We start from the raw sequence: 14,311 nt of genomic DNA, 5'->3' as shown, positions 1-14,311 counted from the left end.
TGGAGTGGGAACAGTGTAGCACACACTAGGCAGGGCAGGTGGCAGGCATCTGTCTCACCTGTGCTGGGCCCTTGTTTCTCAAGTTCCTGCCTCCCATGTGCTGAGCTTCTCACGACCCTAACTCAGGACGCCTTCACTGCTCACCTGGCCTACTTCATCCATCGTTCCGGTGGCCAGTGGCATGGTCATCCTGACCTTCTCTTCAGAAACTTTTGGCAGTTCTCGTACAGTATCCTGGTGTTGCTGTGCTCCTGCCCACCCTTTAAGCTCTATTCCAGAAGTCTCATTTCACCTTCCCAGACTCCTCTTGAGCTCCTACAGCAGTTCATGGTCTCCATTCCAGAATTTGGGCTGCCCATGGCGTGAACCAGTCAGGTGTGCTGAGATGGTGAGGGTCGCGTTTCTTCTGTTCCACATTTCTCAGAAAAGGGTCAGCTGCTCTGAGCAGCACCTAGGGTATGAGGGGAGGGTTGGATTCTACGCTTGGGCCCTGAAATGCTACTCTGGAGGTTGAACTGGGAGCGGCCGAGGCAGGACAAAGATGTGAAGCGAAGGGGTGGCAGGGGATGCAGCAGGGGATGCAGCGCTGGAAAGAGAAAGGTACTGGCTGACACTCAGGTTCATTTTTGAGCCTGTCTACATGCAGATGGAAAAATACGTGGTAGCTTAATTTTCTGAACACATGGTAAATTAGTATTCATATCTTTACATAAGACAAAGGCTAACCCCCTAATTTTAAAATGAATTATGTTTACAGAAAATGAATGGAAAATAATATAAAAATATCTGTGTACCCAGTACACAGTAAAAGTTTAATGTTGTCCTATATAACTCCTACTGTCCTACTCTCTAAAGAAAAATCATGTCGTTAAAACCACTGATGCGTCCTTTGCCAACAGTGCTCCGTTCCTCCTTCCCTGAAGCTCTCAGTTCCCTGAACTTATCATTGTATTTCGTCCTATTTATGATGTAAACAGACATTACTTTGTTTTTCCACATTTTATGTTTTGAAACGTATTCCATAAACGTGGCATAAATCGCTTCATTCCTTGTGTCTTAACCAGTGCCTTGTCTCAAGACAGCTGCTGCTAGGTTGCTTGGATATACTGTTGAATATCCTAGGTATTATTATCATTTTCTTGTACATACAGTAAAATACAGACACCATTTTCTCCTGCCTTTTTTCAATTATATCTTGAACTATCCATATTAATACATCCAGATACAGTCTCATTTTTCTTAACTACATAGTATTATTTTATAGACAGACCATACAATTGTTAAATGTTTTCTGGTAATATTCAGGCTGATTAAAATCTGTTTTTATAACCAGATACTGCAATGATTATTTATGTATTATAGTCATGCCAGTTTATCTGTGCATATATTTAACATTAGAATTCCTAGGCCAAGGTACATTTATAGTATCAACAAATACACCATGTCCCATAGACAAGGGTACACATCTACCAGTAGCGTATGCCTCTGTAATGTTCCCTTTCTCTGGCATTCACAGTGGTACCAATTTTGAAAATTAGCAAATCTGATAGGACTGGCCAGTTATTTTAATTTATAACCAGTGAGCATCTTTTCATGTTGTGCTTCTTTGTGCATGCATATGAATTTTATATACTTTGCCTATGTATTAGGTTATTGGCTGTTAAGAAAGTGGTTATAGTTCTATGCTGTTTTTGAATCATTTTTATTTTCTTGCATAAACAGAAGCAGCTTGCCCAGATCAAAAGAACATCATGGCTGGGCATCGTTGCGCACACCTGTAATTCCAGCACTTGGTAGGCTGAGGCAGAAGGATCGTTGGAGTTCGAGACCATCCTAGGCTACAAAGTGAGCTCAAGGTCAGCCTGAACTGCACAGTGGGACTTTGTATCAAAAAGACAAAAAAACAAAACAAACAAAAAGTATCATATTTTATTAGAATTATGACAAATATGCAATTTAACTAGGGAGACTTGACAACTTTCAGGATAATGTTGGCTCTTAACCAAGAACATTCCATGCCTTTTTTATGTTTTTCATCATCATTTTAAAGTTTTGTTCCACACATCAACGAGGTCACAATAATTTTTAAAAGTCCTTCCAGGGGCTGGGGATATAGCTCAGTGGCAAAAGCGCCTGCCCGGCAAGCACAAGTTCCTGAGTTCGATCCCCGGTACCACAAAAAAAAAAAAAAAAAAAAAAAAAAAGGCCTTCCAACTTTGCAATTTTCAGTATCTCTTATTTAAAGACTATGGTAACAAAGCTAATGATAAATAATACCACACTGCCACCTTAGCTCATGTTTGGTTCTTCATTCATATTCACAAACCCACTACACAAGTTCAGACTGGATCATTATCAGTAACTTACATTTACTTACTCTACTTCCCTGGTTCCTTTCACCTTTAAGGTAAACGGCCATGAATTTTTAGTTGTGCTGGTTTCTGCTATGACAAAATACCTGAGCTGGCCAATGTAAAAGGATGGAAGTTTTATTTTGCTCACGGCTCAGTCCCTGCTGTCTGACCTCTTTGCTTGGACTGGTGGCAGCAAAGAACATCACGGTGGTAGCAAGCGCTGAAGAAGGCCTGTTCACCTCAAGCAGCCAGCAAACAGAAGACGAAGACACCAGGGTATCGACATCCCCTCTGCTCCCGATAACCTTTTTTATTTTGGCTCTCATGACAAGTATTCTTTTCATGGTTTATTTCGTGCTGTTTTTCCATTTCTGTGTTGACTTTACTGCTTAAAGTAGTTGCCAAGCATGTTGCCCAGTGCTCCTGCACAAGAATGCTCTGGGGTGCCTTCTGGAGCAGACACAGGCTGGATAAGCTGCACTTAAGCCTGTGTAATGGTGCTGTTGGCTGGCCCTAGGCACACTGTTAGTGAGAAAGCTACATATATTAAATAAAGTCTTTAAAAAAAGTATTATGGTAGCTTTATTCCTAACTGCTATAGAAGTTTTTTCCTTTCTTTTTTGCAGTGCTGAAGACCAGCCCAGGGCATTGTACATGTTTAGCAAGTGCTATGCCACTGAGCTGTACTCTCAGCCCCTGAGAGTTATAACCAAATAACTTATTTGGTTATTACCTATACTAACTTGCTATTACTATAGGTAATAATAATCACTGTGTATGTACATATGTCTAAGTAACATTTTAGCTTCACTTATTTTTCTTTTATGAGTACCATAATGTGCAGTTTTCTGAGACTGGCCTGTTCAATCTAGCACTGTTATTAAAATTCACTCCTATAGTTACTCACAGCTTCAAGGACAAGTTGTGCCCTTGTTTTAAATGTGCCTGTAAACAGCATATGGCTAGGGTTTGTTTAGCCTTGATACTCAATGTTTCTCCTCCTCCAGCTATTTAATACTTTCACATTTCCTGCAGTTATTGATGTAGTTTAACTGTTTTGCCATCTTATCTTTGCTTCATGTACCTTTTCTATGTTCCTTTCTCAATTTTTTAGAAAAATTTTGTTCCTTTTTCTTATTCCACATCTCATTACCTCACTTTGAATATATTGCATATACTCCTATATTAACTCTGAAATTTTAACATGCTTTTTAAGACTACAGATGACAGTAACTGTGCACACACAAAATATAAAACCACAGAAACATTTTAATTACCATCAACCCTCTTCCCATCCCATGTTCTATTTTTAATCTCTGAATTCGGTATAACCATTATTTTGCAGGTAACATATTACATTTCCCTACATGTAAGAAAATATCATTATCATTGATACAATTCATTGTACAGTATTTCTTAAGGTTACACATTTCAGAACCAAAACGAGATCCAGGGCTGAGTTGCTGTTGCTGTTGTGTTTATCCTTAAAGTACCTACCACTTATTTATGTTTATTATATACGAGGCACTATTCTCTACAAGTGTAAAACTGACATTTATTCATTGATCCTTCAGGACACCCTAGTGGGCTATGTGTTAAGATCTACGTCTTCTGACTCCTAGAATTTCTCTCCTAGTTATGTATCTTAGAACCAAAACGAGGACCCAGGCCTTCTTGATTCCCAGTTGCCTCCACTTACCTTTCACTCCGTTATATAATAAACCCCTCACTACCTGAATGACTTCTCTTATTCTACGACATCTCACAGGGCTCATGTACAATTCCAGGGTATCGACTCAAATGGATGTTTGAAGTTACCTAGGGGAACACTGAACCCTGCAGTGTCTCTGAGAAGTGTCATCTCTATGTGTCTCGACTCAGCCATTTAAGATCACAACACAGCCCAAGGCTGCTCTTGAGTTATGGACAATTCCTGAGCATTTTCTGAGGTTTTGGAGAAATCATTTCAAACTTTCACCCACAGATTCTAATACTCTCTCCCTGAGCCAAAGTGGCCAACAGCTCTACCCTACTAGTCCATGCACTCTTTTGTGAAGTCAAATTAACAATCTAGTTCTCAATTATTTTCCTCTATGGATTCTCATTTTCATTTCCTGAGCAAACCAGACAATCCATTAAGAAATGGATGACACTATCAGTGGGTACTTTTCTAGTTATTCCTCACCATGGAGAAAGCTGTCTTTCTACCACCACAGACTCACCGGTCTCAGGACTGAGGTCTGTGTCCATCCTCTTTTTTTCTCTCTCACTTACGACCACACTTCCAGCCCTTCAACATTGTGCATAAGGCAACAATGTTGCTGGCTCTGTACCATAATCCATTAAGATGCTATAGAGAAATGACAAGAATAAAAAAATTGTGGAGGTCTAACTTACACAGATCACAGGCACAAGAGCAAGGAGAAAGTGCCACTTACAAAACTTGTGTGCGGAGTAGGCCGCTTGGTGTGGGTCTGGGTGAGCTTAATGCGGCTTGGGCTGCAGGCACGTCTGGTGATGACAAGTCCTGTCCGACATATGAGAGCTTCTACTTAACAGAGTTCACTCTATGGTTTCTGTGTGAGCTCTAAAACTTTTCTCCTTTTACCCAGGAATAAACTCACGTCAGATGGAATTCATTTACAAAAGGTACACTGTTTATTTAGAGTCACAAGCAGCTAACTTTCATTGTGACTCAAGATCACAAACCATTTCTCCTCCACTTGGTGCTGGGCCCTACAGTTGAGACTCAGGACTGGTAGATGTGCTGCTGGGATCCATTCACAGGTTTACAAGTTTCTCATTGAGAGCAATCTGTGACTGTGTGAGATTGGCCAGGTAGGTCACCATCAGCAGGTCCTGGAAGACAAAGGATAAATAAGTGAGAGGCTGGATGGAAAAGGAGTAGAAAGGCTGGTCATGGCCAGCTCCATTTGACTGTGGATGTGAGAGACCAGTTGCAGATAAGTGACAGCTGGGAGAGACCGAGGAGCTGAAGGCGGAAGACAGGAAAGAAATGTCTGAGCAAACTTTTCCATCTCTACCTACACACTAATAGTCTAGTGGTGCTTTAGCTGTGATCCACGTGTGGAATATAGGGGGTCTGGTACACGGATGGGAAAAATAAGAAACTGTGTGTTCATCACAAGTGAATTTTAGCATTTCTTTCTATCCTGAATCTAGACAAGTCACAGTAGTATCAGCAGTACCTGAGAAAATGGAATCAAGGAAGAACGGACCTCAAACATGTGTACTAGCTACTCCTTCCTCCCAACCCAGATTACGAAGTGGTCAAGGGTAAAGCCTTGTTTCCTTCATCGTACTCCAGCCCCCGACTCCCAACTTCCTTCACAAGCCCAGTTTTGTGCTGAGGCGGAGGAGGCAGGCTCCAGAGCCCAGAAACAGTACTCACATTGATGTTGCTATTGAGCATGGTCTCAAAATCCTCAGGAACTATCTTGGGTACTTGGTTAACAAGGCTCATCAAGAAGCGGCCCACGGTATTGTCAGCTGACACCTTTCCGGACTGCGCACCAAAACAAAGATCCAGCAAGGCATAATTCACTCTCACCACCACGCTGTACCACCATTTCATCAGCACATCCCCCCAGTGGGCCCAGGGTGGCGATCTATGACGTCCCCCCTTTGTGTTTCCTGTCCCCCTCTCACCAGCACATCCTCTGCATATTGCAATACAGTGCTCAGGGCATCCTGGATGCGAGCTGATGCTCCCCCAACTTGCTGTAGGTCACTCGAGAGGCCGATCACCCGGTTTGGGCTAAAACAGGTCTTCATGATCAGGTCAACTGTGGGAGACACAGGGCATTTATTATTCATGCCAGCATCAATGATAACCTCCCATCTCTTCTCGACTCAGTTTCTGCAAACACACAGCTCTGTTCTACTGACTTTTCTTTCTTCTGACAGCTTGATCTGGTACGCCTACGACTCTGGTATGCCTATGACTCTGGTCTTCTATGAATGGACATGTGTGCTGATCCTTTCCCTCTTCTAACAATTTCTCAAATAATCTCATGAAACCCAACAAATAAGAGGACAAGTGTGACTTCTGGTGACCACAAACCTTAGACCAATGTTCCTCTGTAAACCGCCTAAGATCTCCATCCGTGTTGCAGAGCAACAGCCTCCTCCTTGGAAAAAGCCTAAGCCGTCCAAGGAACGCAGAGGAAGCTTACTTACCTCCAATGCGCTCAGTGTCATAATAAGCATATTTCACTGTCAGTGGTGTGAACATCACTCCCATGGTCCTCCCTGGGACACCCATTAGAGTGCTGGGGAGGGAAAAGTCAAGGTAAGCATAAAGGCTTGGTCTCACTGTCCTCAACTTACTACACACACCAAACTCTTGGTCCCCAAACTCAATCTCTGGCTCTGGCCCCGTCCCTTCAGAGGACTACCACACACACAGTATAGAACATCAGTGAACACCAGATTTTTGGGAAGCTGGCTGCTGAGAAAGTCACCCCCACGGAAAGGAGACAAGAAACGGATCTTTTGTGGGACTGACTGTTTCATTAGCACTGAAAAAACAATAGATTCCTGCTTAGCAAGACTAGATTGGGTGCAACAGACAACCTCACTAAAAACGTTGCCTTTACTATGTCAACTATATTTTCAACTGGATTTGGAGGAGTCTACAGCTACAAAGGCAAAGAACTTAGGCAATGGCTAGAACTTAGTGGAACATAAACAGCACAATAGTTAACTGGCCATGTTACTGTCAGACACAGAAACATCAAAGTTAAACAGCGTAAGAGATACACTCAATGCTTTTATTGTAAATAGAAGAATCTTTCCAGTTCCTACAGCAGCTTCTTTTTTAGCCATTAGAGCCTTTCCCATCAACCTCCATTTATTGGCACATTAACTACTCGCAAGTTCAGTGTATCAACAATTAATATTACTGTCATCAAAACCACACTCAATCCTGGATCAATAGATGTGTTCAAAATAAGCACAGTGCTGGGGGTGGGTAGCTCTGGCCTATAATCCCCACACTCAGGCAGCTGAGGCAGATCACTGCAAATTCTAGGCCAGCTTGATACACAGCAGCAAGACCTGTCTCAACCCCTCATCCATAAGGTGGTGATCCTTTACTCTGTAAGAAGGGTCCTAAGTTCTAGGAACGCTACTAATGGGTGACTAAGAAAAGTAGTGATCATGATAAAGCTCTATGTGAGGACAGCCTATTCTAGAAAAGATGACATAAAAGAAGCATCAGAGCTTGCTCCTATGTCTAAAGTGCTGCTGTTTAAAACTCGTTAAGAGCAACGAGCCCCTGCAGTATAACTAGAATCAGCGAGTAGAAACTATGGGCACAGATTCTTTTCAGACTGAAACTTTCTAACGATAGCTCTTGAGAGGAATGTGCTTCCTGAAGAGGTAGTGAGTTACATACTGAACAATAAATCTGCACTGGGAGTGGGGGAGGGACAGCACATCATCCAGGCACAGCAGACAGTGTTTTATGCCCTATGCGCCAGGACTCTGGTTACCTGACATAGGCCTTGATGCTCATGCGGCCGTTCTGGAGACTCGTGTCCACAGTGAGGTGAATGGGGTTAGGCGCCTCCCGGCTGTAGTACTCGTGAATCAGCACAGAGTGCTCTGTGATGTCGTGGCCTGTGGCGTACCTGGAGAGTGGAATGGAACTGTGGATGTCTACATGGGACATCAACAACAAGTATAATGGTGCTGTGGGTGTCTCGTAACCAATGTGATACCAAAAAAAGACTCTCACAGTCACAGTGCTAGTTCAAACTGAGTACTTCTGACCTCAAAGGATCAGAACTGCCAGAAAAACATACTTAATTCCCGGCTCTTTGAAAGCATACTCTTTCAATACTATCTCCTAAAGGGGGAAGATAAGCTCCAGCCTGATGGCAAAAGAGCTTGGCAGTAACTGAGACGTACGCAGTCCCACCCCTTCCCAACTTACCAGCCCAGGATGAGCTCATTTGGAGAGACTTTTTTGTGCAACTCATACATGTTCTTAGCAAATTCCATGTCAACAGCCACCTAAGAGGGAAGGCAGTATAGGTAGCTAAGAAGCCGAAAGTCCACAGAAATATTGGGTAAGAAAGACAGAGGCCACCCCCAACAGAAAAGGCTGGAATTATATGGGTATGAATTTCCTTGTTTGTGGGAGCTTCAGTCATAAACACAACTTTCTGCGCAGGAGGGGCCTTGCGGAGAGCCTGACAAAGGACTGGTATAAAACACAGGGGCAGCTCAGCTTCCCACTCACCTCATCTTCTGACTCATTGTGTGGCACGGAAAAGCAATTGGTGACCTCCACTGAGTGCTTGTCAACAGTTCCTGCGAAAGAGAGAGAACTGTCCATGTGTTATTCAGTCCTAGGGCTCCCAGTGCCACCAGATACTTCCGAGATGTTTTTGGAGGTCCCCTCAAGTCACTGAACCAAATCTCATTCGCTCCAACTGAACATCAACGGAACCAGGACCCTCCAGAGAACTCAATTCTGCCATGATCTCCGCTGCTTCTCCCCATTATTACCACACAGAACTTCCTCTTCCTTCTCGAAGTTTCCTTCTGTCTGTTACTTTCTACCACCACCCTTCCCACACCTTCACCCTACGGCCTTTTTTAAAGCCTCTAGATTCTCTCCCTATAACGTAATGTACACAGATTTTGCCAACAGTTCCCTAATCTCACATGCTAAACACATTTCGGGGGGTGGAAGCCATACTTTCCTTTAACATAGCCAAAACTCTACCATCATGCAAAGCCTGTATCTATGAACCTTAAGCACCAACACGTAAGCCTTTATCACAAACTTTTGTTCTTCTAGTGGACGCCTTTACTACCACTACATTTCTTAACCTCGCCAAACCAGTAATCTCGACTTCTCCGCTCTCTTCCAATCTTCTGGTACTCCTCACCCCAGGCGTCATCCGCTTCCTACTCCTCTATAGCCCACTGTGCTGCCTGAACCACTGTCTGTCCGATTCCAACTCACTGCAGTTTCTGCTTTCTTAGCTGGAACTATGTCCCTAAATCCACTGGATATATATTACCTCTTTCTAACCTTCATTGGCCCCTCCTCTGAATCCTCAGATTTTCAGGGTTTTGTCCTAGTTTTATTTATTTTTTTTTTTTTTGTGGTTTTTCTCCGGTACCGGGAACCGAACTCATGACCTTGCGCTTGTCAGGCAGGCGCTTTTGCCGCTGAGCTAAATCCCCAGCCCCCTAGTTTTATTTTTTTACTCTATGTTCCTTTTCTAGGCTAGGCCCTGACCTAGAAGTGTTGTTGTTAGTAAGAGTTTACATGCCCAACTGTTGATGTATTACTTATGGCTGCTTTCTTGCTAGAAAGGCAGAGTTGAGTAGTTATGAGAGACCAGGCACACAAAGTTTAAAGTAGTTACTGTCTGGTCCATGACAGAAGCTTGCCAATTCCTGCTCAGGTGATCTCATCAAATTTTATGGTTTCAGTTACCTTCCATGTTCCCATAGTGTAATTCCTTAAGTGGCACACTTGTACCCCAGTCTCACACTCCTTGTTCAGTTTTCTACTTGACGACGTTTCTGCCTGACCGGCATACTTAATAGGCACCTCAGAAGACACACTTCACAAACTGAAGTCAACCCCTACATCCCCTTTCTTTTCCACACCTCAGTACCGGGGCTCATCCTTGGTGCTTTCTTCTAATCCTCATTTGTGATCACACCAAGCCCTATCAAGTCATCCACGACTCTGTTGTCATTTCTCAAGTTCATCACTGTTAAGGCAGCACCCACCGTCTGCGAGCTAAGCATAGCTCATACCTGTCATTAACTACTCTCTATAAAGCAGTCACAGAAACCTTTGATTTCTAGTCTTGACTGAGACGCCTGCTGCTCCAGTATCTTCCTCAAACAGCTCCAAACTTGGGTAGAGTGGCATTTTGTCTCCTCACACCTCCCTGGAATCCTCCTGCGTGGCACTTTGCATACTTGTCTATTATTATCTATTATCTCTATGGCTCTTGAAGTTGCTAGTTCATCTTATGCCACATTTCCCCTCTCTCCCATATTCCTGTAATGCTCGCCTCTTCAGACAGTGGACTTACCAGGTTCTCTCACACTCTTGTAGTGGCTTTAACACCCAGCTTAAATGTCATCTTTCCTATGAGGCTTTTCCCAACAACCTTCTGAAATAGATCTTTGGTATTTGTATGCGGCTACAATACCCTTCTATCACAGCACTCCTAACTATTTGCACATAAATATATATTTACACTTTGACTATGAAGTTACAGTACAGTTCATTTGATCAAATTTTGGGTTCTAAGTACCCAATAGTTTTATGGTTCATAAAGGTACCAATTCAATTAACCCAATGAAATACGTTTCACAAATTAATGTTTAACTGAGAAAATTGTAAGTTGCTAGCAAGCTGAGTCTGTGCTTTATTTTGTAAATTATGCTGTGTAACGCTGAGCACTGTACCACGACTCAGTTTGGAAGAGATCTGAGGATCTAGGTTACTGCTGACCAGACAAGCTCACTGTAATAATAACAGGGGCACCAAGCAAAAATTTTGGGTAGAAAATTACTTCTTTAGTTACACAGCTCCGGTGAATCAGGAAAATCTGACAGCACCGTCTAAGTATTTGTCAAGTCAACCATGCAAAAATCTTTTGTTACAGAAGCTAAGGACAGAGGTGTTACAGAATGTTATATAAGTATGGCATGGAAAACTGATGCTTAATACTTTTCTAGGAACCTACAAGAGGGGTGAAACTGAAAATTAGGGAGAGCAACAGCTGTGGTAGAGGATACAAAGGCTTGCTTGGAGAAAAGACAGGGTAGTATTTAGAAGACATGAATCAATTTAAGTTTCTGTGAAATGTCAGGCTGTCAAAGGTAAAGGGAGACCGTGTGTTCTGGGAGTAGCCTGATGGGGTAGATGTCAATCAACAGCTGTACCTGATGCTTTCTGTAATAATTCAGATCTCAGAAAAACTCTCTTAAAGCAGACCCTAAAGGAACTAGACTTTAAGTAACTTGCCTCTGGGCACATGGCTGATCTTTGGTGGCTCTGTCTACATATTTTGTCCTCTGCAATACACCAACTCTCCTCCATACTGCAGTAAGACCTTTTTACAAGTTCGAGAATAAGAAAGAGAGATGATGCACACACAGAGTGGACTTACAAAGGTATTTAAAACTTGTCACTAAGACAGAGTGGAAATGAACTTAGGGGACAGGCGGTTCCAGAGAAAGGAATTTATTATCTACAATACCTCTTTAGTGCTTTTCAGTTCTACAACCTATTGTAACATATATATTTCTCAAATCTGGAATATAGCCCCCCCCTTCTTTTTCAACCTTAAGTACCGTATAGATTTACGAACAGAAAACATTAAGACACAAATGTTTGTATCTTAATGGAAAATCGAGAGATAGCTCGGGGGGAACGGGGTTTTATTACACTAATAAGTAACAAAAGAGTCCGAGGGACAGAAGATCAGGCTCAGAGCCTTAGGAAAGTAGACCAGGAAAGTCCACAGGGATGGCGGAGAGAAGACGGGGCCCCGAGGACGAAACAAATGAGAGGTGGGAAAGAAGAACGTAATTTTCTCCACCACTCACCCAGCAAGGTTCCGATAACGCGGGCAGCACCCTCGTTGCGTCGCTCATAGCTGTCCACGATGGAGGCCAAAATGACGGGGTGCAGCCTGACCACGCGGCCGCCGGGGAAGGGCCCGGGGAGAGCCGGCCCCGAGAGCGCGGGCGCCGCGGGCTGCGCTGGGGCTGGCGCCGAGGCCGGGGTCTGGCCAGCAGCCGCTGGCGAGGCCGTCGCTGCCGCCGGATCTGAAGACGACGTCGGTGTCGGAGCCGCGGCCGGCGCTGGAGCTGGCGTCGGAGAAGGACTTGGGGCAGGGGAAGGGGCTCCAGCCGGGTCCGGGGCCGGGGTTGAAGCGGCAGAAGGAGCACTCGTGGACGCCGCCAGCGTAGCCATCTTGACGGGAAAGGAAGCCTGGAGCGGAACGGGGAGGCACTTAGTGACGATTTGGAGCTTGATAGGCTAAGTACGGACCACGTGATCCAGATCTTGTTGCCTATTGGTTAGCAGTGATGCTTCCGGGACACTGAATTTCCGGTTGTTTGTAATTATTTTCCGGAGTTTGTGCTCTTTGCTTTCCTTCCGATATATACCCACTAAGACGCGGCCTTGTAGTTCCAGATAAATTTGGGGCCGCCTTAGAAAAGAAACAATTAAACGCAGTCTACATAGATGCCTCTAGGTGGAGCTAGAGAGCAGCGCAAAGGTCGCAATTCCTGTTTTCCACCTGTGTGGGATAACGCTGGTAAAGTTCTCTTTAAAAGAGTTTTGCTCTTGACCACATCGCAACGTGTCATTACGAAGGTTTATTCGTTTCACCTAGTGTGTGCCAGACTCTCCTTTAGGCGCTTGGGGTGTATCAGTGAACGAAAGAGGCAAAAATTTACATTCTAGTGGGAAGAGAAAAATAAAATATTAGGGGACGCTATGTGGATATACAGTAGTTGTTAAGTTGTGCTATTAAAAAGGAACAATTCGCAGAGGATAAGGGGGAATTAGAAGTGGGGGATCACAGTAGGTTACACTGAGAATGTGATGCTTGAGTTCAGCTTGGAGGATTCAAGGTAGGTGGCCGTTACTTAGGGGTTCCTGGGGAGAGTCCTTCAGGTAGAGAACACAGCTAGCACAGAAGCTGTAAGGGACAAGCAGGCCTGGTGAACATCAGGGAGGTATTCGGTGGCTGCAGTTTTAAGATCAAAGGAGAGTAGCAGGAGGGATCCCCGAAAACCAGCAACGTTTTAAGGAATTGGCTTTTGTGATGGTAGAAGCGGAGAGGTCCCAATATACGCAGCCAACAAGCTGGTGACCAGGAAAACTGGTGGTATTGGTTCAGTTTGAAAGCCAGTAGGCCTGAAATCCTAGAAGAGTCCGTGTTTTAGTTTGGTCAGAAGGCTGGAGAAAAAGCTAAGCGGGAGGAGGTTCCTTTCACTGGCAGGAGAGTTTTATGTCTCTCTGCATCCTTTTATCTTGTATCTGTCCTTTAGGGCCCCTTGTATCTTTTTATCTCATTTCTGGTCTCTGTTTCTACTTCTTGCCCCTTTGGAACTCAGCTGATCTAATTATCAGTTCTGCCCCTGGTCAGGCCAGCGTTCACAGAAAGAGAGACCTCAGTTCTCTTGCTTCCAGCCCTCATTACCACTTTCTTAGGCGTGATTGAGAATCTCTGGCCCAGTGATCTCAGGACCTGGAGCCTTCACAATAAGTGACCTCTCTGCTTTCTGCTGCCCTACCTCCATGACTGTGTTTTATACTTTTCTTCTTTTAGTTTTCCAACTTGGTTCCTTGGTCTTGCTTCCTGCCTGCCTTGTTTCTCTCTTTAGCCTTGTCTTGGTTACTTTTTTCTCGCTGCTGGGACAAATACCTGATGCCCAAAATTAAGGAAGGAAAGGTTTATTTCGCTTACAGTTCGTGGAAATTTCAGTCCATACTTGGCAGATTATAAGGCAGAGTGGCACATGGCAAAGAGCTGCAGCTCAGGACAGCAGAACACAGCTAAGCTTCAAGCACACACAACAGGGCAGAATGGCGGAGGAATGTCCTCAAGCACCCTTTTCCTCTCCCTTACATATGCAAACTATCCACCCTGGGGCGGGTGTAGCTCTCATACCCATAATAATCAAACTTTAAAAGCCTGCCCCATGGTCGCATGAGGCTTTGGAAGGGACACACCAACATAAACCATAACAAGCCTGAATTTGGTTCAGTATATGGAAAGACCAATTCCATCTCCTGCCTCTTCTCCTGAGCCCTGGGAGTACTGGCTGAGCACTGGGCGTGAAGCAGCTTTGGCTGAGGAGGAAAGAAAGGCACACAGGCCAGATGGCTGACAGTAGTGACCTCAAGAATGGCTTCACCATTATTTACC

The 14,311-nt window shown here is 44.1% G+C and overlaps 1 protein-coding gene across 1 annotated transcript; it reads right to left on the bottom strand.

Moving 5' to 3' along the window:
• Positions 1-4,989: 4,989 nt before the first annotated feature.
• On the bottom strand, positions 4,990-12,360 carry Eif3f (eukaryotic translation initiation factor 3, subunit F). Its single transcript, XM_005380208.1, has 8 exons — positions 11,973-12,360; positions 8,623-8,693; positions 8,314-8,393; positions 7,871-8,008; positions 6,555-6,646; positions 6,024-6,160; positions 5,767-5,880; positions 4,990-5,213 (listed from the first exon to the last, which is right to left on the bottom strand). Exons 1-8 carry the CDS (start codon positions 12,340-12,342, stop codon positions 5,136-5,138), a joined length of 1,080 nt encoding a protein of 359 aa, XP_005380265.1. The 5' UTR covers positions 12,343-12,360; the 3' UTR covers positions 4,990-5,135.
• Positions 12,361-14,311: the final 1,951 nt, after the last annotated feature.

This window comes from Chinchilla lanigera, unplaced genomic scaffold (assembly GCF_000276665.1).
Source record: "Chinchilla lanigera isolate Chin_1 unplaced genomic scaffold, ChiLan1.0 scaffold00013, whole genome shotgun sequence".
Taxonomy (NCBI): Eukaryota; Metazoa; Chordata; class Mammalia; order Rodentia; family Chinchillidae; genus Chinchilla; species Chinchilla lanigera.
This window is presented reverse-complemented; position numbering and strand designations above follow the sequence as displayed.

Bases quoted from the DNA above. Each gene is read 5' to 3' on its own strand.
- Eif3f (XM_005380208.1), bottom strand. From the start codon at position 12,342: ATGGCTACGCTGGCGGCGTCCACGAGTGCTCCTTCTGCCGCTTCAACC. The intron at 8,394-8,622 runs GTGAGTGGGAAG...CTTCCCTCTTAG, and splicing joins ACAATGAGTCAGAAGATGAG to GTGGCTGTTGACATGGAATT. The intron at 5,214-5,766 runs GTGAGTACTGTT...TTTGTCTTCCAG, and splicing joins TGCTCAATAGCAACATCAAT to GACCTGCTGATGGTGACCTA.